We start from the raw sequence: 24,277 nt of genomic DNA, 5'->3' as shown, positions 1-24,277 counted from the left end.
TAAGAATTTAACGATGTACTAACTTGAAAACGATATTTCTATTTTGGTCGAAACATTGCAAATTTGATAGAAATATATTTTAATACTTAAAATTAATATCTTTGAACCCTTAGATTACCAACGACATGCATGTGTCCAATGAAAGCGTACAAAATATTCCTTAAAACAAAAACACTTATCTCTCCGACATTCGAATCCGTACACTTAATTTGCTATCGGTTCATTCAGGACTCTATGAAGCATTTTAACAAGAAAAACAAGTCAGATTAATAAAATACTGAACAAAAAACGGTAGTCTAAGGGTTGAGTAACTTTTAAATTACAATGATTTATCGTAGCAATTGTTTGCTTTCTGTCTATGCAAATCTAGCTGTTAAAATATATGTAGCAGCTACTTTGTAGGTTTCAGTGATGTGTATATATACATATAAAGCTGTTGTCCACTCCCTTTTTTTGTAATAATATTCAACTACTTATCGATCTCAAACTGATACCAGAATAATAGTTAACGCACTGTGTTCTGTAAGCAACGAAGCCTTCTTTAAAAAAAACCTATATATAACTGCTTTAAGAACCAGTTCTTGTGTAAAACTGACTTGTGGCTTCATAAATAAAGTCATGTCTATTACACTGTCTCGTTAAATTAATTTTGAGTCCTTTTCTTTTTATTAATTCAAACACATTAGCATTTACAAGTCTATGGACAAGTAGGAGTATTATCTAGGTGGCCTTACTCCTTGCTCTCTACGAACACCGGATTCCAACCCGGATCAATAACTTTAAGATTGTTTCACAATTCGAGCTCGTTTCACTCGCTTATTAGATGCTCTAGTCTAGCTATTGGTCTAGTTTTGTATGGATACTAGCTCCCTTTTTAAAAGGAACTTTCAAAATATTTAACCTGTCAGGACTTTAAGTTATAAGCAATGTATTCAACTTATTTACGTTGCAATTTGATTCACTTATATTTCAGTACTTACGGAAATTTATAAAACCCTTTCTATTGCAAATCACACCCAGAGTTCGTCTATTACAGTAACCGATTCCAACTTATAACGACCACTGTTAAGAATTCAAGTGAAATGACAAAATGGAACTATATTTAAAATCAGTTGTCAGTTTTAATTGTCGTATATCAATTTAAAATTATTTGAAATAAAATTACAACAAAAATGACTTAAGTTTTAGTAGCATTCTGATATTCTGATAAAATAACTTTAAATCTTTAATTTAAAACTACGGTAAATAACCCAAATATGGGCATTCATAAACATTTTATTTTCTCTAATTCTTTTGTATCAGCACATACAATTCTAAAATCTTTAGATGTATTCTCTTAGCAAAGAAAAAAAAATAACTGTTGAATTTAAAACACAATATTGTCGAAATAATGTTCATTGTCCAAATGGGCACTGTCTGGAGCCCTTGCGCATTTTATGGACACTCTTTAAAATTGCACACAATCTTAATAAAAACCGAAATTAACGGAAAACGTCGTCACGAGATGACTGACAAGAAAGAAAAAAAGATTCCTTTCCCTTTCTCCTAAGCAACAATTCATGCACCCAAACATAACACGCATTACAACATAAACACGTCTGTTTCTCTTGACGACAAAACACAATATCACAACTTTTTAGGCTGTATAGACCACCGCAGAACGGTAGAGCTGCCATAGTTGATACTTCTTTTTACAACCGTCGTTGGACAGTCGACCCAATTTTGAATTTACGGCTACCAATGGTCAATTCAGCAGCCTAGTAATTTTGAACCCAATCCAGAGGACAAAAGATTTCTTGGATCAAGTATTAAGAAAAATTTGCCATCGTGGAGGACTTTTTGATGGAACTAATCATGCGTAACATGGATGGATGCGTAACATGGAGAAGAAAACCACGAAATCCTCCCACGGTTTGTCTGACGACAAGGGGATTCTAACCCATGATCCGCATACCACTGAAAATATCTTACGTCGGTGCGAGTTGAGTGCGGAATTTGAATCGATCAGCTGTCGCTGGGATTCGAAACCGGTTCACCTCATTGAGAGGCAAGCGCTCTACCCCCGGAGCCACAACGGTCCTGATACTACTTTTATTTTATTTTATAACCATTGTTGACAGCCGACCTAATTTTTGGGTTTACGACTACTAATGTTTAACTCCGTAGCCTTGTAATTTTGAACCCAATTCCAAGGAACTCCTGGATCGAGTATTGGGAGAAATATTGCCATCGTGAAGAACTTTTTGATGGAGCTAAACCGCATTTGTGTTACTTGGAGAGGAAGACCACAAGAACCTCCCACAGTTAGCTTGACCTGCAAGGGGACTCTATCCCATGATCCACTGAGGATATTTCACGTCAGCACTGTGGTCGGTGCAAGCCGGATGCGGAATTCGTATCGACTTGGATTCGAATAAAGTCCGCCTCATTGGAAGGCGAACGCTCTATCCCAGGAGACATTGCGGCTCTGATACTACTTTTGTAATGAGTAGCGGTTTAGGGAATCGGTGATTAGTGCTGACGTGAAATATCCCTAGTGATAGACGGATCTTAGGTTAAAATCCTCTTGCCGCCAGGCTAACCGAGGGAGGTTCTCGTGGTCTTCCTCTCCATTTAACGTAAAAGCTGGTTAGTTCCATCAAAAAGTCCTCCATGAAGGCAAATTTCTCCCGATACTTAATCCAGGAGTTCTCTTTTCTTCTAGATTGGGTTCGGAATTGAACATTAGTAGTCGTAAACCCGATAATTGGATCGGCTGTTAAACGACGGTTATAAAACAGAAATAATAATAAGTCCAATGGTGGGTCCGGATAGGCTGGTTATTAGGGCACTGGGCCCGTTTCCAAGAGGTCGTGGGTTTGATTCCCGCCGGCCGAAGGCTATGGTAGTAAATGGTGACTGATGCACATTAAATTTGTCGAGTGTCAAAATGCTCCATTTTCCTATAACAAATCATACCTCTGGGGGTACTGATCCAGGAATTTCCTTGTCTTCTGGATTGGTTCAAAAATTATAAAACTACGGAGTTGAACATTAGTAGCCATAAACCCAATAACTAGGTAGGCTGTTCAACGCCGGATATAAAAATAAAAAAATTAAGTCCAATGATCATTATCACTTTACTGAAAATAGCCAGTCATGAACGAAATTCAAAATTCACGATCTGGATGTTTGAAAGATCCCACTTTAATTCTCTCAATAGAAATGAATGAACAAGGCAGAATTCCTTTAAATAAGAAGAAAGGTTTATGTAAATTGTAAGAAGAATGTAATGTAATGGAATGCAATATTATGTTATTAGCAAGAACAATTTTTTCTACGTGCAAAATCGCTACGTTTATTTTGTACGTCGTATAGAGTTGCAAAAACGGAAGCTCGTATCACTTCTTCACATCTCTTACATTGATTTTTACTACTATTTAAATTCAAAATTTTTAAACAGTACCCCTGCATAGTTTTCACATTGAGGTCACTTACCTTAGAGATACCTCCTAAAAGAGAGAAGGCCTCAGCATGGATCAATTTAGTAATCCGACGTAACGAACATAAACTGCGCAGTGGAGGAAAATGAAAAAGATGTCACTACGTTTGAACTACTATTTCTTTTTCATGGTAACCAGTGCTGAGGCATTTTTTCTTCTCGGAGGCATTGGATTTATACGTAGGAGAAGCATAGGTATGTTCGCCTATTTTTTGCATCAACATTAATTTGCTAGTTGACATTATTTGATAATGTTTATTATCTGCTAGTTTAAATAACAAACTACACTTTTCATTTACGTTTTTTCACGAATAGAAAAACTGAGATAAACCTTTTCCTACTTTTTCATTATTTGTCTCATTATGAAGTAATTTTAACTACGTGAATTATGAAACAAAGTTTTAAAAACCTATGGAACTATAACTACCAAATGTTATAGTCAACAATTATGCCTAAAAACTTATCAAATATTTAAATACTTATCAAATATAGGTGTTGGAACTAGGTATCAACAATAGTGGCTCATTATTTACTGATGACATGAATCTGAACTAAAGTTGTTAAATAAATTTAGTCTGAGTCAGTAAATAATAATTAGAAGCAATGTAACTATCTGAAGACAATAGAATAACTCGATGCAATAATAAGTCCAGAATCACAAATTGTTCTGAAATTCAAATAAAATCTTAAAAGGCAAAAGGTTTTCATAGTAACCCCCCCTCCCCACACACACCCATAAGAAGACCCGGTTTTCGAACATAGTAGCTATGTAGTTCCCACAATAAAAAATGCTATAAAACGAAGAAAACAATTGTGTTTTACGTTAATATTGTCCCGACCCCTGAATTCTACTATTCACTTTATTATTTGTTTTTTGACCTTCGTAATATTTTCTGAGGTTAGATTTTTTTTAAATATATTCAGAAGCCTCTTTTCGATTTCTCTTAGTTTAAAGAGGTGTTTACGATATTTAGTTCTATGAATCAAACCTCTCTTAACAACAATATTGTAAAATAATTTAAAAGGAAAATACATTAAAATAGAAAATATAGTTAAAAAATAAATAAAATGGCATTTAGTATGCTCAGACAAGTACACAAAAAATTCACTTATTTTTACTTTATACACTACTCTACATTAACGGAAAAGACACTTTAAGCTTTTAGTATTTTTTTAAGAAATTTGTCAAGAAATACTTATAGAGCTATTTTATAAATTTAGAACAGTTTAGGTTACGTGATTTATTATACTTATCAATAAAGTTTAAAGTTTACAGAGGTTTAAGGGACCAGCAATAAATTACGAGCGAAAAATAGTAATTTTTAAAAACGTATACCAAAATATGTAGCAATAAGCTCATATTTTAAATGACTTTGGTTATTATATTCAATAACTGTCCAGAATTTAATAAACCTAGCTCAAATATGCAAAAAAATATGAACATATTTACAAAAAACTATTTCTTTCTTTCTTTTTTTTGCCTTATGTTTTCTTACTATAACTGTAAAAAGATTCAATAAAATAGTTTTTGAAGTAATTTTTATACAATAACAAATGCATCCTTTTAAAATTTGAAAAGAAAATTCGTTAAAATTACTGAAGATATGAGCATTTAAAGCAGTCCTTAATTGTCTGCTGAATCGGGACATTTGTGGATGCCACGATTTAGCACATACGGCAACATCGCGTGACGTCGCTTGCAGGAGTCGCATTAAACCTGATCCGAAAATTGATTCAGCATGCTAATAAACCAAGTCGTGATAATAAACTGTAACGTTAACACGTCATCCTGTTTATACACAACCTACTGATTTCAACGTTCTACTTCTTCTCGAGTTGCAAGTACCCAATTGAGGATCACTTAGCACCTAAAGCAACTAACAAACACAAAATTAAAAAGAAGATAATAATAAATTAAATTATAAATTTTAAAGACTACGGTTTTCAAATGCAATAAATACTTAATTTTGTCAGACCTAACGAAAAACGTAGGGTTTGTATACATTTTGATCTGACAAAAATAAAATCATTTTATTTAGTCTATTTAAATGTTTAAAATAGTTATTTTATTTTTCGGTTTTATTTTATTTATTTATTTTTTAAATTCGAAGATCAACATTGTCAAGTTTAATGCGTATGGAAGCACACATAGAAAAAAAAATTAAAAAAAAGTATTTGCAAGTATGAATCTTTCGCAGTTTAATTTATGTATGTCCGGTTTCAAATATAGTTAATATTTATTTCTCTTTTAAATACCATTGATGTATGTACATGTCAAAATAAAATCAAAAGTAAATTTAAACAAAAGAAAAAGACTGCGCATCAAAACGAAATTAGTTCAAAAATAAAAATAATTCAAGTAGCACTATATCTAGAATAATTTATTTTGATGATTAAATTCTACCTATAAATTAGTTTTTTCATGTAAGCAACTAATTCATGTTCTGTCTGTAAACACAACACAGCCAAGTGCACTATCAGTAATACAAAATTATGATCTGATAATAAAATCAAAATATGTTTTTTAAAAAGAAGTTTTTATCAATATTTTTGATTGCAGAAATATTTTGACATTGGAAAACGCTTATAGTTTCGATACCACTTAAAGCTCGTATCAATTTCATATAAGGGGCCGTTCAAAAAGTACGTACACAAAAATGGAGAAATTTTAAACCCCTCCCCCCCCTTCGTACATTACCGTACATAAGGTCTTACTCCCCCCCCCCTTAGAGTACGTACATTTTATTAGTCTACCCCCCTTTTTCATAAAAATTAAAATAATTATGTTTTAAATAAAATTAAATATTTACTTAATGAGTGTGTAGGATAAAGTCAAATTTAAATTTGGTGTATGTTTATAAAGTACGTACTTTGTATAATACCTCCCCCCCCTCCCCATCGTACAAAACCGTACATAACAGCAAATCCCCTCCCCCCCCCTTCGGGATGTACGTACTTTTTGAACGGCCCCTAAGTTGTCTGCAGTTTTGCTTTTATCATGATTCATTCTAGGCTTCTGCCAAGGCGAATGTCATTTGTGTTATCTTCCTTAGTGTTATCTTGGGTATATGTTCGTTTATTGTAAATATCATTTGTTTTTTAGTATTTAGTTTCACAACATTCGTTAAGAAAATGTCCTTCAAAGTCGATATACATACTCACATTCTTCCTCCTGAATGGCCAGATTTAAAAAAGGTTAGTGATTTTAATCCTTTTTTCCAAAATTCAATTTTTTAAGTACGATTAACCTCATTTTTTATTCCTTAGAATTTATTTATGCACATACTGAAACGTATTTATTGCTTGGAATATTTGGTGAAACTTCTAGAGCTAGAAAAAAATATTAGGAAAATAATATTTTTGTAATTAAGTGCGGAATCGCATTAGAAGAAAAACAAATTTTAATATTTTTATTTTTAAATTTGATTACTTTTTTTCTAATTTATGACAATTTAAATTCATGTATATTTATGCCTTTGGTTTGTTTATTTATACTATCAAGGAAACATAAAATTCAACAATGTTATCGGTATCGAAAGAAATTAAAAAAATTAAGGTCATTAAATACTTATACCAAATATTAAAGAAACATAACAGTCGGCAAAAATGTTGTACGTATCAAAAGAAATTAAAACGAATAAGGTCATTAAATGCTTTACAAAACATTTATTGACATTATTATGGAAATGTAAAATTCAACAAAAATATTAAAGGCACCAAAAGAAATCTAGAATTGAAACAAATAAGGTAATTAAATACTTATACAAAATTTTAAAGAAACATAACCGTCGGCAAAAATGTTATAAGCATCAAAAGAAATTAAAATGAATAAGGTCATTAAATGTTTTACACAATATTTACTGACACTATTAAGGAAATGTAAAATTCAATTAAAATGTTATAGTCACCAAAAAAAATTATAATGAATATGGTCATTAAATACTTATACAAAATATTAAGAAAACATATAATTCAACAAAAATGTTATAGGTGTCAGAAGAAATTAAAAACTTATTAGAATAGTTTAACGTTCTGTTATTACATTACCCGCTATTGAAGTTAAGAAATTGTGATATTTCATATTTTAAAAAAATGCATATTCTGACCTTTTACTGCTGAATCATTTACTTTAACTATTACCGCTGCATTAGACGAGAAGCATATAAGTTGTTCGATATTATTTTATTTTCTCAGGCGGATTCTCTTCAGTTGCTTCATAATGTTAGGAGGATTTTCCAAAATACACCAAAACTTATAAATAATTGAAGTTAAAAAATAAATAACGTTTTTGAATTCTTATGCAAAACACTTATTTTTCCTATTAAGAAAATATAAAATTTAACAAAAATTTTACAGACACAAAAAGAACTGAAGACTTATTTGAATAAGTTATTATGTTTCGTCTACTTACTGCATTTCATTACAGTACTTAAACTTGCGCATATTAAAAAAATAAAAAAATATTGGTACACGAAACGCGTTCTCCCATTAAAATTTTCAATTCTTTTCACCTATGTTCTTATGTGTATTTACTAAAGGACGCAAAATCTAATGAGCAACTGAAGTGAAAAAGTAAAAATTAAATAAGATCATTAAAGACTTATAAAAACTATTTATTTGGGCTATCAAAGAAACATAAAATTCAACGAAAATTTTAGAGACGTCCAAAAAAAAAAATTAAAGATTACTATAATAGAAAGCTGATATTCTATTACTTATACGAAGAGCATAATTGTTCCTGTACTTGGGAAATTGTAGATTTTCAAAATGTTGCTTTAGCAGGTTTTCCCATTATACTCTTAAAAACTTTTATGTTTTTAAGAAGATTTACATAAGGACACGCAAAACCATAAGCAACTGAAGTGAAAAAAAATTAAATAAGGTCCTCGATAAAAAAGGTAAAAGTTACCATAAACATTAAAGTCTACATTTCCTGTCATTAAATGACATGACAGTATTAGAACATTATAAGCACACGTTTTTATTATTTTTTTTTAAGATTAAATTATTAATTTAATGATATATGCGAATATTAAAGCTTAGTATTAGAAATAATTTACACTATAAATTTTAACATGTTTATTTATTTTATTACTCATTAAAAAGTTCTCTGATCTACACTTTAAATCTCTATATATTTAGCACCAAGATATTTTTTTTTATCGCTTAGTGCTTAATGTCTGCCTTTTTTAAACAGCGATATGGCTACGGTGGGTGGCTTCGAGTGGAACATTCCGCTACAGATCCCCAAAAAGCCACATTGTTGAAGGATGATGGAAGGTTTTTTAGAGCAATTGAAAGTAATTGCTGGTCCCCTGAAAGTAGAATTCAAGAGATGGATAAAACAGGCAAGTAAGAAGGTGTTATCAAAACACTGCTCTTGATGTGTGTATTACAATTTTTATCTGTATTACAACATAAATATTTAGTATCTAAAAATATTTATTAATGGAACAAGATGAAAATACAGTCCCTGGCCAATTTATTAGACGCACTATAAGATTCAATGAAAAATCTTAATTATCATGTGATACTATACAGCTTTAATGTATTTACGCGACTGAAACCGGTTTGCACTAGTTTACTTTCGTGTATCAATTTGTTAAATTAGACGATATATAATATAAATTCGACGATTGGATAAATTATACCATATATTATATACTCACATAAAATGAACGACTGAAAATCACTCAAACTTGAGTGATTTTCAATGGTGTTTGAGTGATTTTCAGTATCACTTGAGTGGATCGTTTCACTCAAACTTGAGTGATTTTAAATCGTTTTTGATTGAATATATGTATCACTTGATTGGGTCCTTTCAACTTGAGTTTGTGTGAATTCCAATAATTTTTCATTCATAATTAGCATAATTTAAGCGAATATATTTTATTTTAATCATACTATCATTATTTATTCTTCTTATTTGAATGTCATTTAAATTAGATTTAAATTAAATTAATCCTTTTTCGACTGTTCACTGAATCTTTTAATGTTATCATAAATAAGATGAAAAGAAAAATATTTTTAGCATGAGTAATAGGAATCATTTATCAGCATTCATTTCTTTTAAATTCTCAATAGTTTGCTCCGTAATTAATAAGTTTCTTTTTTTTAAATTTTAAAACTAAACAGTGATAGTTGATAAAGAAAAGTGAATATGCTGAATATAACTGCAAGATAAATACTCTTTAGAGATCGAAAGCTTTGTGACAAACTTAAGAGCAAAATTGTAATTATTTAGTATGTAAAACACACTATTATTTCTTTATTTATTTTTCTTTAACTCACTGAGCCTTTCCACACCGTCACTGAGATAAGAAAGAAGATTAAAATTTTCCATAGGAATATACACATTTCTAAAAAACTTGACTCATTTAAAAAACAAGGAAAAAAAGACAAATGAAAAGAAAAAAATAAAAAGAATATAACCTTGATTTCGGTTTTTATTTCATTTTGAATGAAATTCAGCATTATTACAGCTATATAATTAAAAAAAAGTATTATAAAATGAAGGAATCGTAGAATAGCTTATGCTCAATTTTAAGTATTATCAAACTACTTTCTAAATATAAAAAGTTTCTGGTTTAAAAAATACAAGTTCCAATTCAATATATCCAGTCTGGTTTAAATAAACTCACAATGTATGTCACATAAATGTATCACAAAGAAAACTAAAATTAATTCAACAATTAAGGTTTAGAACAAGTCTAAATATAAATATATACTTATTATTTTAATACATTGTTTGGATAAGTACAGGGGTTTGAACAAAATGATGAAACCCCTTGTATACTAACACAAATTTTGATCCATATCAAAAATCATTTAGAAAATAATATATATCAAGAAGATATATCAGAAATTAAAGAGATATATTTATAATAAAATGCACGGAACATCTTAAAATACAGAATTGAATAGATGAATCTTGCAAATGTAGACCTTCATAAATTAAAGAAGGCAACTTTATGATTAGAAAGCGACATAAATAGCAGCAAGTATAAACTGTATGAACAGTGGATTATTCCAAAAATAGCTATTTTTGAAAAATGTAGAATGATATGAAATTAATTATCCACAAATATTTTGTACCAAATTACGTTCTAAGCAACTGAATAATAGTAAAGCAATAAATAACTGAAACACGGATATATATTCATTATATGCAGAAAAAAAATCAATTTTAATATGAGATCTAAAAGCATTCTAAAAAACTTTAGAGGTTTAATATATCACCACATACTTTGACAAAAACGGAATCAGGTTTTTTTTTAATATTCCATAATCATCCACATTTTTTACTTTCAATTTTAATAAATTTCTCTTCGAAAAATAATGACCAGAATTTTATATAAAATCGCTAAAAATTACTAATTTAAATGGAAAGTGTATAGAACATATTCTAAATTATAATATTTTAAGAATAATATTATTTTAAAAATAAGAACAGAGTATATTTACTTACCAAAAAGTAAAGCAGCGTCTTCTTCAGAAATGCCGCTGTTAACTAAATGATGCTTTAATTCCTCTTTATTCGAAATAGCAATAGACATATTCATCAGAAAAAAATTAAACTTAAAATAGAAGAGAGAATATAACTAATTTAGATAGCTGAAGGAACATAACAATTTTATTTAGATTTATTATCGTTTGCTTTTTAAAATAAAACGATAGAAATTTCAGCTTATACCTCGCACACAATTAAATAATAAATAAATCACTCAAGGTATTATATTAGTATATAATAACTATTAGAATAAATTTTTAGACGCACTGTAGTGTTTTAATAATTGCATGTTTTGCACTAGTTTATAAGCAATACTTTTCTGTTTAAACATAAATGTAATGGGTTTTTAATCAGCAGATTTTTTATATACTTCATATTTGTAATTATTTTTAACGTAGTGCATTACAATGTTAACCAATTGATACACGAACGTAAACAAGTGCAAACTGGTTTCAGCCGCGTAAAAACAATAAACACTTGATAATTATTATTTTACGTAGAATCTTATAGTGCGTCTAATAATTTGGCAAGAAACTGCAGTAAATAATGAAAAGATTAAATAAATAGAAGAAATTTCAAGTTTTGAAAAATTATTTCCTTTTAAAGTGAAAATAAAGTTATTGGTTTTTATTTCATTTACCTCATCAAAATTGTTTATTTAAATTTATTCCCATGAAAAAATTTTTATTCGTGTATCTTAATGTATTGAACAATATTTTAGTCACAATTTTGTTATTTAAATTTATTCCAAAAAATATAGTTCATAAATGTATGCAAAAATAATAACAGCACTAGGAAAAATTTTTCCCCTGCTGCAGGAAATTTTTTACCATTTCTTACATAAAACCTATTGTAGAAACCTATTGTAGATTTCAAATCTACAATAGATTTCTCTCTACATCTCCAGTTATTAGTCTTATCAAATCAAACATTTTTAGAATACTTAGTAATTTATTTATCGTAATTTGATACAATATTTTGTAATCTGATATGCATGTTTTATTTGTAATTTGATATGTTATAAATTTAAGGTAATGTTATAAAGTTAGGTTAAAGTTTACTTTTGTTATTTTAATATTATAAACTTTACAAAACTTATTTTCAAAAAGTTTTCAATATTACATGCATTAAATAAATTTAGTTTTCATCATAAGAAATTTAGGGAACAGTTGTATACAAATCGAGTAATCTCTTCCCAGTTTAAAAATACTACTTTTCAGTTCACTGTTAAAAATATCGAAATTTTTTAAAGTTATAGGCTTATCATAACAGAATTATTTATATACCTTTTCCTTGATTTTCAAAATACATTTCCTTTCCTTCCTTTTCAATTTTCCATGTTTGTTAAATATATTTTGAAACATGTTTTCTTCCTTAAACTTCGTTTCAAAATTTGATTCCTAATTTTTTAAAACCCAACCTATGAAACTAACGATAGTGAAACATTTAGCTCTTCAATAAATTCATTATGATGTAGACTACTAATAATTAAAAAATATTATTTTTCAATAAAAGTTATTTACAATTTCAGGTGTAGATGTACAGCTTTTGTCAACAGTTCCTGTTTTATTCAACTATTGGGTAAGTTATCATCAGCGAAAGCTAATAACTCATGAGGCATACAAATGTAATCAAATTGCGCATGTCATATAAATATAGGGTGTTAATATAGAGAGACAAAATACAACATATCATCAAAATATAGAAGCAAACAAAATAAATATTCTTCCATTGTAAGAAATATTCGCTTATTCATTCATTCGCTCGTAAAATTGTTTTTGTTTCAAAATACGTTAAGCATATTGGCTTAGTCAACTTCCAGAAACAAATTGTAAGTTATAAGGGAGAGTTAACACTCTTACGTTACATTCTGCACGCTTAATATGCTTATAATATAGTTAACCCCTTAACGATTAATTTTCAAGAAAAATATCATAAAAGTGCCTATTTTTTTGGCTTTTGTATTTGTATTGCGCATTTGATTAGTGCTGCAAATAGTTTAAAATAGTATAACTATCTCCAATTACCTTAAAAAAATATCCTGGTACTGCCATCTGGTGTGTAAAATGAGAAATAAAGTGTTTTTCGGGCAAAGAAATGAATTAGTTTTATTCTTACTGGAGCGTTACTACTGAACACTCCAGCCCGGAAATATTACGGGAGCGAGAAATAGAGGGCAAAACCTCACCCTGCCATTTTCACGGGAGCGAGAAGAAAGGGGTTAATAACGTTTTTCGATATTCAACGCTTCACGTGATTCGGAGGTTCAATTAAATGACTATTTTGTAAACGAATAGATAAAAATGTTCACATAATTTTTACAGTTTTTCTTTGTTAGGCTAAACCAGAAGATTGTTTGGATTTCAGCCGAATACTCAACAATCATATTGCATCAGTCGTAAATCAGCATCCGAAACGATTTGTCGGTGCAGCTACTGTTCCACTTCAGGATCCAGCACTTGCTGCCGAAGAATTGAAAAGATGCGTCAACGACTTGGGATTCAAAGTAGTTGAGATCGGTTCCCACATTAATCAGTGGAATCTTGATTCACGAGAGCTTGATCCGTTTTATAAGGTAAGTTTCGTGAAATGGAAATAATCTATTCTACAATTATTCAGTGGAATCTTGATTCACGAGAGCTTGATCCGTTTTATGAGGTAAGTTTCGTGAAATGAAAATAATTTATTCTACAATTAATCAGTGGAATCTTAATTCACGAGAGCTTGATCCGTTTTGAAGATAAGTTTCGTGAAATGAAAATAATTTATTCCACAATTAATCAGTGGAATCTTGATTCACGAGAGCTTGATCCGTTTTATAAGTTAAGTTTCGTGAAATGAAAATAATTTATTCTACAAAAATTAATTAAGCAAATTTTAGTCAACATTTTCGATCTATGTACCTTGAAGACGAAATAAAACTTTTAGAAACTCTAGTTATAATACTTGTTGGCACTATATAAACGAAGGGAAAGGTTAATGCTTTCGCGAGCTTTTTTTGAATTATACAAACATGAAATATTTTTTCAGCCTTCAATCGGGCACTTGCAACTCGAGAAGAAGAACAACGCTGAAATCACATGGTTTGATCTAATCACGCAGCATACCGTGATAACGTTACAGATAATAGGCTTGGTTTATTATCACGCTGAATCTATTTTCGGATCGGATTTAATTGGATACATGAAAGCTGACCTGATTGGTTGCTGAATCATGGAATAAGCAAATGCCACGATTTACTCACACGTGACGTAGTTTGCAGGGATCCAATGGTGTTCAAAAGGTTAAATCTAACCACGTTATCAGCTGTTGAAATGCAAATAAATATGAACAAACATGAATACATTAAAATCTAATTTTCAACTTCTCTGGTGACTAAGTGGAGAGAACTTTAGTACGATGGGTGAGCTAAAAATTCATTAAAAAAAAATTTTTTGAAATCGTGGAATGAAGTTTGCTATTTTTTGCACTTTAAAATGTTTTCATAGCCAAAATCGGTCGAGGTGGAAAATAAAACGCAATATGAATGAATGAATTATTTCATTAAATTTAGAATTTATTTAATCCAATATTGATTATTCTACTCCTCTGCGTTATTTACTATCTCCTCTACGGAGAATTAAAATTGTGATGCATGTCTTAGGATCATCCTCAGAGATGTTTCCAAGACCGTCGCCAGTAGCTCATCGTGCAGCTCCAGTGCGGCGTAAATAACGTATCTACCTACCTGTAATTTACTCTAAATTGATATTTTTTTAAATCCAAAGATAATTAGAGATGAAATATTAACTTCCTTTACATTCAAATTTTGCCTTATGTTTTCAGACAGCAGAAGATCTTGGTTGTTCTATATTTGTGCATCCTTGGGATATGGAAACAGGTGGAAGAATGTCCAAGTACTGGCTGCCTTGGCTTGTAGGTTAGAATATTCTTCGATTTTCTTTCATACGCTTTTCTTAGTCAATTTTCTTTTATCTCGAAACAAGATATATTGGAAATTTTAAGTGCATGAATTTTTCAATTCATTTTATTATTAAGTAGTGCATTCCCGCAACTGCCCGGTAGTGGACAAGGCGTGTGATGGAGGTTAGAGCTAAATAGTTTCGTGAATCGTGACTAACGACATGATTGTGGTAATGAGATCAGCAAAGCTCGCGTGCCACTTTTACTTCCCAGAAAAGCTGGTGCCCATCGATTTGGGGCTTGGGGTGGACTTTGAGCTGTCACTGGGGATCAAACCCAATTTTAATCAATGACATTTCAGCGCCTTAACTACTGAGCTATCACGGTCAAAAAATTATTTTATATAAAGGCCTTACTAAGACCGATCTCAGTTACGTAATTCAAATCAAACCCCAATTAAATAGTTTAAAAAATAAATAATAATTTGATCTTTTACTCTTTCATAGAGCTATTTTTAATTATGATTAAGGGTAAATATTGTTAAGATGCATTTGTTTTTTTAAGTTGAATATTTAAGTTTGTAAAAGTTGCAGCCAACAAAGGAACATTTTGATCAAGAATAGTCAGCAGAAGCTTTCTAATGAATGGTCTACGGAAGTTAGAATCATATTTTAAAAATTGTATAAAAGCAACCAACATTTCTTGCAGTGATTGCCCACGTTAAAAAATAAATAAATTAAGCTAAAATTTTCCATAATAAAAACAGAATTTCAATTTATATTTCTTCCACCAAAGGAATGCCAGCCGAAACTACTACAGCCATTTGCAGTGTAATTTTTGGAGGTGTACTGGAAAGATTTCCAAACTTAAAAATGTGTTTTTCCCATGGTGCTGGAGCGTTTCCATACACATTGGGTCGCATAGAACATGGATTTAGAGTAAGTGGACAAACAAAAGTTTTCTATAAATGACGTTTGTAAATTTCGGTCTGCTGTGCTTCTTTTTCTCTTCAGTAATCATTGAATAAAGATAGATTGATTTTTCTTTCATATTTCCGAAAAAATCGGACAGAAATCAGTAGTTATAAGAAAGTTGTGAGATATTTAGTTTGCGCTATGTGCCTGTGGTATTAGAAAATAAAATTTTTTTAAACATATTTAATAATTGGTAGTCTTAACAATCCAGGGCATGTTTTCCTCAAGCACTTGTATAACGGCTTGAGGTATTTCTGCCACTCGGCCTGAAAAAGACATGCAAGTTCCTATACCGAGTTTAAACGATTATTGCATCCATTAATTCAGAGATTCCTCCAGAGTTTCTGGATAATGTTCAGGTCCGAGCTATGAACCAACCAGTCCATTCAGTTAACTCCATTTTCACCATACGAATCCATGGTGGATCTCGCAAGGTAACAGTTTGCGTTGTCCTCCTGTAAGTAATATTGGTTCAATTCGCAAAACTGCCACAACGTTGAAAGCAAACGGTCCTCCAATATAGGTATAGTACTTGCCATGAATTTGAAGCAAGAGTCGCAGTCCATAACAAGAGGCCCGATGCACTCAGGTAGCATTTCTTTCCACCCAAACAATGGCATAGCCATGGAGGGTATAAACTTTTGCTTTATAACTGCAAAAGTTATTTTCCGCTGAGTTATGGTCTAATGTTGACGTGCTTTGCGTACTACATTAATCAAGCAGTGCAGCTGTACTTTGTAATCAAGGGCTTACAGGCGGCGGCATGACTGTAAAAATTAAGCAAATGCGCTTCCTTGCAGAAAATATTCATTGAAATATCACTATGGATAGCATTTTATAATATATTAGTTCTATGCGAAAAGAGTGTGTTAAGCTGAAGAAAAAAATTGTCAACAGGTAATTTTACCGCCTACTTTCACGTGAATCTCTTCCAATGGGATACATGCGAGTGAAGTAGATGGGTATCTGGATTCTGATTGGTTGTTGAAACGTGGCATTTGTTTACATTAGAAACTGTTCTATTTAGAGTAAGCCAAGCTAGTCAAGTATCAATTGTCTTAAGTGACTCATTCTATATTCTTTCACAAAGATTTCAATTATGTCCCTATATATTTCTAACCTAACACAAAGACAGGCAAGAAGACACGTAGAACATAAACGAACTAATTATGCATCGAAGTTGCCAGGTATACTTAACAAAAATATATCACGGTTACAATAGACAATTAATAAATCTAAGTTAAGTAAAAGACGCAGACGAGGAAGAATTATATTTCAATAAACTCGATGTGCTATACGGCGCTGTATTTAACTTCACATTAATTTACATAACTTATGTCGAAAAACTTAACTCAACTTTAACACGCCATTTTGCTTATAAACGATCTACTGGAGCTGACGTCATAGGTCAGATGTATGAGTATCTGTGATCTTCTTCTTGAAGAGCAAGTACCCAATTAATGCCAGCAGTAAATATTTAAGCGTGCAAAATAGAATGGAATAAGCATCAAACCTCCATTATGTTTAAATTCTCACGTTAACCCTAATATAAATGCAGTCTGAAATTTTGTCCTTAATTGAACAAGTAATAAGAATTTTAGGTGTGTGAATCTTGCATCACCATCACTGAACATTGCATATTTCGAGAATTGAACTTTAATTCTGATTTACTAAATCAGTGTTTTTGATTCCTGGTCATTATGGATATGCATTTTGGTTTGAGCTCATAATTTGTTCCTAGGTGAGGCCTGATTTATGTGCAGCAGACAATACAGTGCCTCCTCGAGAGTATCTTCCTAAAATTTATTCAGACTCACTAGTTCATGATGAAAATGCTTTGGAATTACTTTTAAAAGTTTTGGGAGAAGTAAGTATAACAACACTATGCATTTTCAAAAAATTCAAAACCTTGCGTTAGTTTTAATAAGTTTCTGTTCACAGAAATAAGCATAATGTTAAATGAGTTTTTTAAATACGTATGAGAAAATACAACAATGACAAAATGTTGTTAACAAAAACAGCTTTCTAAAGGATACTAAAAGTTGACCTTGATATGTTTTTAACCCAAAATTTGGGATTCTTTCAGAATGTCACATAAAGCGTTCTTTCTTTAATTTCAATTCAATTAAAGTTATGTATATAACTTAAATCAGGGTATAACATTTTATTAAAAATAAATAACTTTTTGCAATTTTTTAAGCAAAGATGTTAATCTAAAAGTTACTTGATAGTTTTCATGATAATGAAAACATTAAATTTTCTTCCATTAGAAGTAAAATAAATTCAGCTCCCAAAAGATAATTCCAAATTTTGGTTATGATTTTTTTTTATAAATACATTACAAATAATTATGAAACAATGCCTATTTAATTTAAAACAACGGAATGATAATATTTATCACATAATTCTAGCAATTCTTAAATAAATGTAAGAGTCAAAGCTTATTTATGAAGAAACAAGTGGGGTTTGATTGTTTTAGGTATCTCTGCAAAAGTTAAAATTCAAACGAAGTTGATTATAAATAGATTTACTTGAACGAATAACATGCTTCATATGTAACACTGTACAAATCATTGTTTAGATTCAATTAAATCCAACCAAGATAGCTAAATTAAATCATTGCAAATCTGTTATCTTATAAACTGAGAATTAAAAGCCTGTTTTTTCCTTTGTTTTTCGTATTTTATATCAAAGGAGTATGGCTAAGGAAAATCACTTAAAATTTCAGAAAAATATAGTTTAAAGATAAAATTTAATATTTTCAAATTAGATTTGCTGTTGTTGTAGTAAATTTACGTCTCACTAGAGCTGCACATTGGGCTATTGGCGACGGTCTGGGAACATCCCTGAGGATGCCATCACAAGACATGCCATCACAATTTTGATCCTCTGCAAAGGGGATGGCACCCCCGCTTCAGTAGCCCGACGATCTGCACGCGAAGTCGAGCACTTTACGGTAGAACAGTTTAACGAGGACCAATACCGCACACCCTCGATCCCTACGCAGACTAATCCAAGTGGTCACCCACCCGCACATTGACCGCAGCCAGTGATGCTTGACTTCGGTGATCTGCTGGGAACCGTGTCTTAACAATCAGTCCACTGCGAGACTTTTCAAATTAGAAAAGTGACAGTGAAGTCGGTGGTCGATTGGCCGAAAATTTAGTTACCTAAAGTACTTAGAGTTATTTATAACAAACACCAAGTTGTATTATAAAACCGATTTCTTATTTACATGGAGTAGAAGATTAAATTTAAATTCTACCTAGCATAAATATTTGATTCCTTAAATATTGATGAAGAGTGATAAAAATCAAACATATTTTTTTGTAGGAAAACGTAATGTTAGGAAGTGATTATCCTTTTCCCTTGGGAGAGCACCTTCCTGGAAAGCTGATTCAAGAGTCAAAGAATGTAAAGAAAACAGCAAAGGCAAGTTAAATTCATGATAAACATTTCATTTAGTCTGACAGTATTGCACACAACTAAGGCAGAGCTGCCAACTTTACAACGCGCTTTGCAAATTTTATAGAGTGGTAAACAATTAAACTCTGAAGTTTTCAGAATTTTTGGTAATTATTTCAACATTTTAAAAGCCTCGCCATAAGAAAGCTGGAATGAGTGTGGTAAACAATTAAAAACTGAAGTTTTTGGAATTTTCGGTATTCCACCATTTTAAAAGCCTACCAGGAAAGAGCTGGCACAAAGTGTGGTAAATAAATAAAAAACTGAGGTTATCAGAATTTTCGGTAATTATACCAACATTTTAAAAGTCTTACCAGGAAAGAGCTGGAACAAAGTGGCGTTTCGTATTAACTTATGAATAATTTACATATAGTGGTGAGGAAAATCACTTTAAATCAGGTTTAAATAAACTTAGCTACCACTAGAATAAATTTTCCCCAAAAACTTAGGAAGTTGGCAGTCCTGCTGAAATCATGCGTTCCAATCGCTTTGCGAATGGCTGTTCGCACAAAAAAAAAATCTAATATTTGTTTAAAAGTAATTTATTTATTATTATAAGGGTTGATATTTCGTTTAAAGAGGCTTATTTCCCCCCCCCCCCCAGGAAACTGGGAAAAACTGGACAAAATTGAAGAAACTAAAAATGACCGATACGATTTCTTAGCTATTTGGCAAATTCTTTAATTCACTTTTAATAGAATTTTTAAACTTCCAGGCATAACATTTAAGAGTCAGTTTGAGAATTCGTATTTAACAGTCTAGATTATTAAAAGTACTATACTATTATTTGTAGTTGTTAGTTCAATATGTGATATGTAGTAGTGTATGTGTTTAGTAGTATGTGATTTATTAATTTAATGGAATTAATAAAAATTTATTATAAATTTTAACAGTTCTTTATACAATTATAAAATTAGATTTTACTTCACTTCTTAACGTAAAAAGTAGAAAGAAGTTGCAATTGTTTTAATTTCTTAAGAAATTATTTAAAAAAAGTTCCAGTTGCAGCTTCTTAGTTTTGATTTAATAAGAAACAATGCATTGAATACAGCCTTGAGATCAAAACTTTTATTTAAATGAGAATGCAGTTATAAACTGTTTAAAAAAATTGGTTTATTGTTTGATTTTTCTGTTTGAAATAGTTTCTTGCATTTTTTTCCAATTCGAATGAAAGAAAAACTTTTTTTCTAAGCGGCTTATTCCACCATGGAAGGAGCTTGCCATCCCGAATTATTAATAACTATGTACTTCATTAAATATAATAAATAACATACATTAATCAATCATTATTAAGAAGTGGCAAGAAAATTAATAATAAGGAATGATATGCAATCACAAACAGTAACTGGATATTTTAAATAATAACTATAATTATTATTAAAAATAACGGGTGATAAATAATAACCATCAACAATTATTATTATAAATAACCACGGTATTAATAGCTAGTGGGCTAAGACATATTTTTAACACTGAAACCTGTGTCATATTTCTTTGTACTGACGTTGGTCTATCCTTTTTCAACAGAGGAGAGTAAAAAAAAAGCATTTATTGCCTTTTTATCTTGCTTTAATATAACCACATGATAATAAATGATATATGAAAATAGTTTTACCTTTTAGCTTGAGAGGTATATCCAATTATTAAATTTTGATAATTGAAAGGAAAAAAATATTTATTTGCTTTTTAGATATAAATAAAACATTTCTTCAGAAATACAGAGCAGCAAAAAATTGGCAATTTTTAGATAAATCACAATAAAGATTATTATTTTGTGTCATTTTAATGTTTTTGTTCTACAAGGTGTCATAACTTTTTAACCAAAATTTAATTTAGCAAAGTGATTAAAAGCTTTTTTATAATCATCCGGGGAGAAACTCAACATAAAAAAAAATTTTTTTAATTGGTTTACTTTATTGTGCAATGACAATTTATTATTTTTTTTTTCAGGAAAAAATTCTGGGAACAAATGCTTTAAAATTCCTCAATCTAAACAAAACAGATTTCGTCTAGAGAATATATTTGTCATATTAAAATGCAGCTTGTTTGAGAACGGAAAAACTTCAGCATTTTTACTGATGATATTTATGAAAGGAGCAGTAGAGCCGTAAAAGTGCTCATATTGTTTTGTTTTTTTACCTACATTTGTTTAAATGCTTTTTTAAGAAATTTTAGCACTGTTTTTATTGTGAAAGTATCCATTTGTTTTCTCAAAAAATTGTGATTCTATATTTTTTATTAATCAATTATGTAAATAAAATTCTCGTTTTACAGAAGTTCATATATGTGATATATTTTATAGTAAGTGAACATCAAAATCTTTAAAAGGAATTTAGGTACGCTTTGTTGGATTAAAAGTATTTTTATATTTCTAAACAGTATAGTATATTTAATGACTCATATTTCGGATTACTTTTGCACTAACATACACATAATTTTAATGAATACAAGCATGAGATTTTAAGAAAAAAAGAACATGAGAAGCAAAAAACTTAAAAGCAATTAAGACTATTCCGCATGCAGTATACATAACAATTTATAACAGTAATTTATAGAAAGCCATTTAAGTTTTCAACAAATGAAATGATATATCACTAATTGATAAACAGGTCAGAAAATATGGCGTTTGAAATACGCGTGTATTTTATTGGAATAATTAAATGTTAATAACAAAGTTTACGTAAAAATAAAATTCCGTAACTATGAATATGAAAGACTCAGGCAGCAAAATAGACCATAAAAATCTCAGTTGCTTTGACAAGACTTTTAACTTCAAAAAAATAAAGAAATAGCAAAATCAAAACTATGCATACCTCAGTATGATAAAACTATAACTTCATTAAAAAATAATTAGTGAATGGTCCCCTAATAAACCACATTGAATAATCATTGAAAAAGTTCTGCCAGCACTTGACTTCAATCTTTATCAATTCATTGATTCAAAGTTTCATTCTGATATACATATCAGATTTATTTTAAATTCATTATTACGAAATTTTCAAAAAGGTATTACAGAAAATTTTCATCTTGGTGATTATTTTATAACATCCTCAGAAATATAACAAAAAGAAAGAGGAAAACCGAAGAAGAATCCCAAGCAATGAAATTTTCTTAATACACTTCACAAACATGATATATGAAATAGTTTTTATTTGCTGTTTAAGTAATTTCAATTAGGGTTACTTAAATGAGTTTTAAACTTTTAATAAAAATTTCATGTAATTCTCATCAGCTGAAGAGATTAAATAGTTTCAAGAGTAGATTAAAGACTTTTTGATGCCCAGTGTTTAAATAGATGTTTGTTGCTTTCTCTTTCAGTAAAAATTCGAATATAATGGCCAAAGTTACCCAATTGCATGGTAACTTCCAACAGATGTTTTTGGTTTAAAACTGCCTTTAAAGTTAACTTCTTGGAAACGTTTCCTTGGCAAGGATAAATTAAGCAAAAATACATATAAAAACAAGTTTTTTTAATTTATTGCTATTTATTATGTTCATGTATTATATTGATACTAATAATTTGAAAGCATAAGCTTTAAGTGATATAATGAAGGGAAAAAAAACATAATATATCTATGATACACACTGTTTAAAAAATATTGAAAAATCTTCTTCTTCCTCAAAAACACTTGCCCTATTGTGTCCTTGGAGATGGAAATTTAAAAACAATGCAGTCCAATAAATGAATTCATCCACTTTTACAGGAAAAGTGAATAATTTCTCTTTGTCTTTGGTTCTCAGATAGAACACTAATGCTTAAAAGTTTTAGGGTTGCCACTGATATCTGTAAAAAAAAAAATTTCCCTGTGTTTTCCCTGCACGTATTATACACAATATATTTAGAGGAAACACACATTCACTGCGCTCTTGTGAACTATATTAGGATAAAAATGCTAGTTTTAGTTGCTGGAAAAACTTGGAGAAATAAGAAACAGCTCAACACGAAACAAATAATGCTATAATAAACGAAATAATATAACATAGCTGAATTATCATCTTTAAATGTCCCATAGATTGGGCTTTAAGAGGTCTGCGTTTTTAAAAAAGACAAAAATAAGAATTAAAATTCCCTGTTTTTCCCCAGTTTGTAAGGAAAATTTCAAAATTCCCTGCATTCTCCCTGTTATTTCAGCTGATTTTTAAATTCCCTGCACTTTCCAGGTTTTCCCTACTCTTCCTGTGGAGTGTCAACCCTGGTTTTACAAAGGTAGGCTTCGAAGAAAGGCAACCACAAAGTCTTGTGCATACAAGCTTAGAAATCTTCCATCAATTTTAATGTTTTATTCTATTTTCATCTGCTTTTTTTTTCTTTTCAGAAATGGTCCCACTACATTACAGGAGGAACTTTTCATCACAAAATCCCTATCACCTCTGTAAATAATTTGAAGTATAAAAAAAGTGAGCTCAAACAAACCTAGAGTAAGCCATAAAGCTTCAAATACTGAAAAATATCAAAAAGAGAAAACAAATTATAAGAGATAATTTAGGATTATACAATGGGGGAAGTTATTTTCCAATAATTTATTTGCATTTAATATTTTGAAATTTTTCTTTCAGCAATTGAAACTTAAGGGCCTACTCTAGGTTTGACAGTACTCACCTTTTTTATACCTTAAATTATTTATAGATGTGATATAACGTGATTTTGTGAGGAAAAGTTTCTCTAGCAGTATAGCGTTCTTTTTAATTGTTAAGTCATGATTCGAAATGCCAGCATCTTTTTCACTGCAACTATAAATCATGGGGTAACATTGCTCATCTAAAAAACTATATTAAAACTAAGATAGAAAAATTCCACAATCATATCCATCCACTGGTTATTATATGTAGCACAAATAAAAACAATATGAAAAATTTTCTAGCTACTGCTATAGGCTGCAGGATCAAAGTTATTAAGGTACTCAAATTACTTGCTACATAGTCATTAATAACTAAAAAGTAAAT

At 30.1% G+C, this 24,277-nt stretch overlaps 1 protein-coding gene across 1 annotated transcript; it reads left to right on the top strand.

Annotated features, from left to right (window-relative positions):
• The first annotated feature begins 6,452 nt into the window (after positions 1-6,452).
• Positions 6,453-21,609, top strand: LOC107442087 (2-amino-3-carboxymuconate-6-semialdehyde decarboxylase). The gene is made up of 9 exons (XM_016055557.4): positions 6,453-6,676; positions 8,679-8,829; positions 12,523-12,572; positions 13,330-13,566; positions 14,817-14,910; positions 15,690-15,832; positions 17,610-17,735; positions 19,202-19,300; positions 21,284-21,609. Exons 1-9 carry the CDS (start codon positions 6,614-6,616, stop codon positions 21,344-21,346), a joined length of 1,026 nt encoding a protein of 341 aa, XP_015911043.3. The 5' UTR covers positions 6,453-6,613; the 3' UTR covers positions 21,347-21,609.
• The last annotated feature ends 2,668 nt before the right edge of the window (positions 21,610-24,277 follow it).

Source organism: Parasteatoda tepidariorum, chromosome 1 (genome assembly GCF_982258835.1).
Source record: "Parasteatoda tepidariorum strain Cologne lab strain chromosome 1, Ptep-v5.0, whole genome shotgun sequence".
Taxonomy (NCBI): domain Eukaryota; kingdom Metazoa; phylum Arthropoda; class Arachnida; order Araneae; family Theridiidae; genus Parasteatoda; species Parasteatoda tepidariorum.
The sequence above is the reverse complement of the archived record's forward strand: the minus strand, read 5'-3'. Positions and strand labels throughout refer to the sequence as shown.

What these genes read in the sequence shown, in the direction of transcription:
- LOC107442087 (XM_016055557.4), top strand. Translation starts at nt 6,614, where the DNA reads ATGTCCTTCAAAGTCGATATACATACTCACATTCTTCCTCCTGAATGG. An exon ending in CTGTTTTATTCAACTATTGG is followed by an intron (nt 12,573 to 13,329) that starts GTAAGTTATCAT and finishes TTTCTTTGTTAG; the next exon opens with GCTAAACCAGAAGATTGTTT. An exon ending in ATGTAAAGAAAACAGCAAAG is followed by an intron (nt 19,301 to 21,283) that starts GCAAGTTAAATT and finishes TTTTTTTTTCAG; the next exon opens with GAAAAAATTCTGGGAACAAA.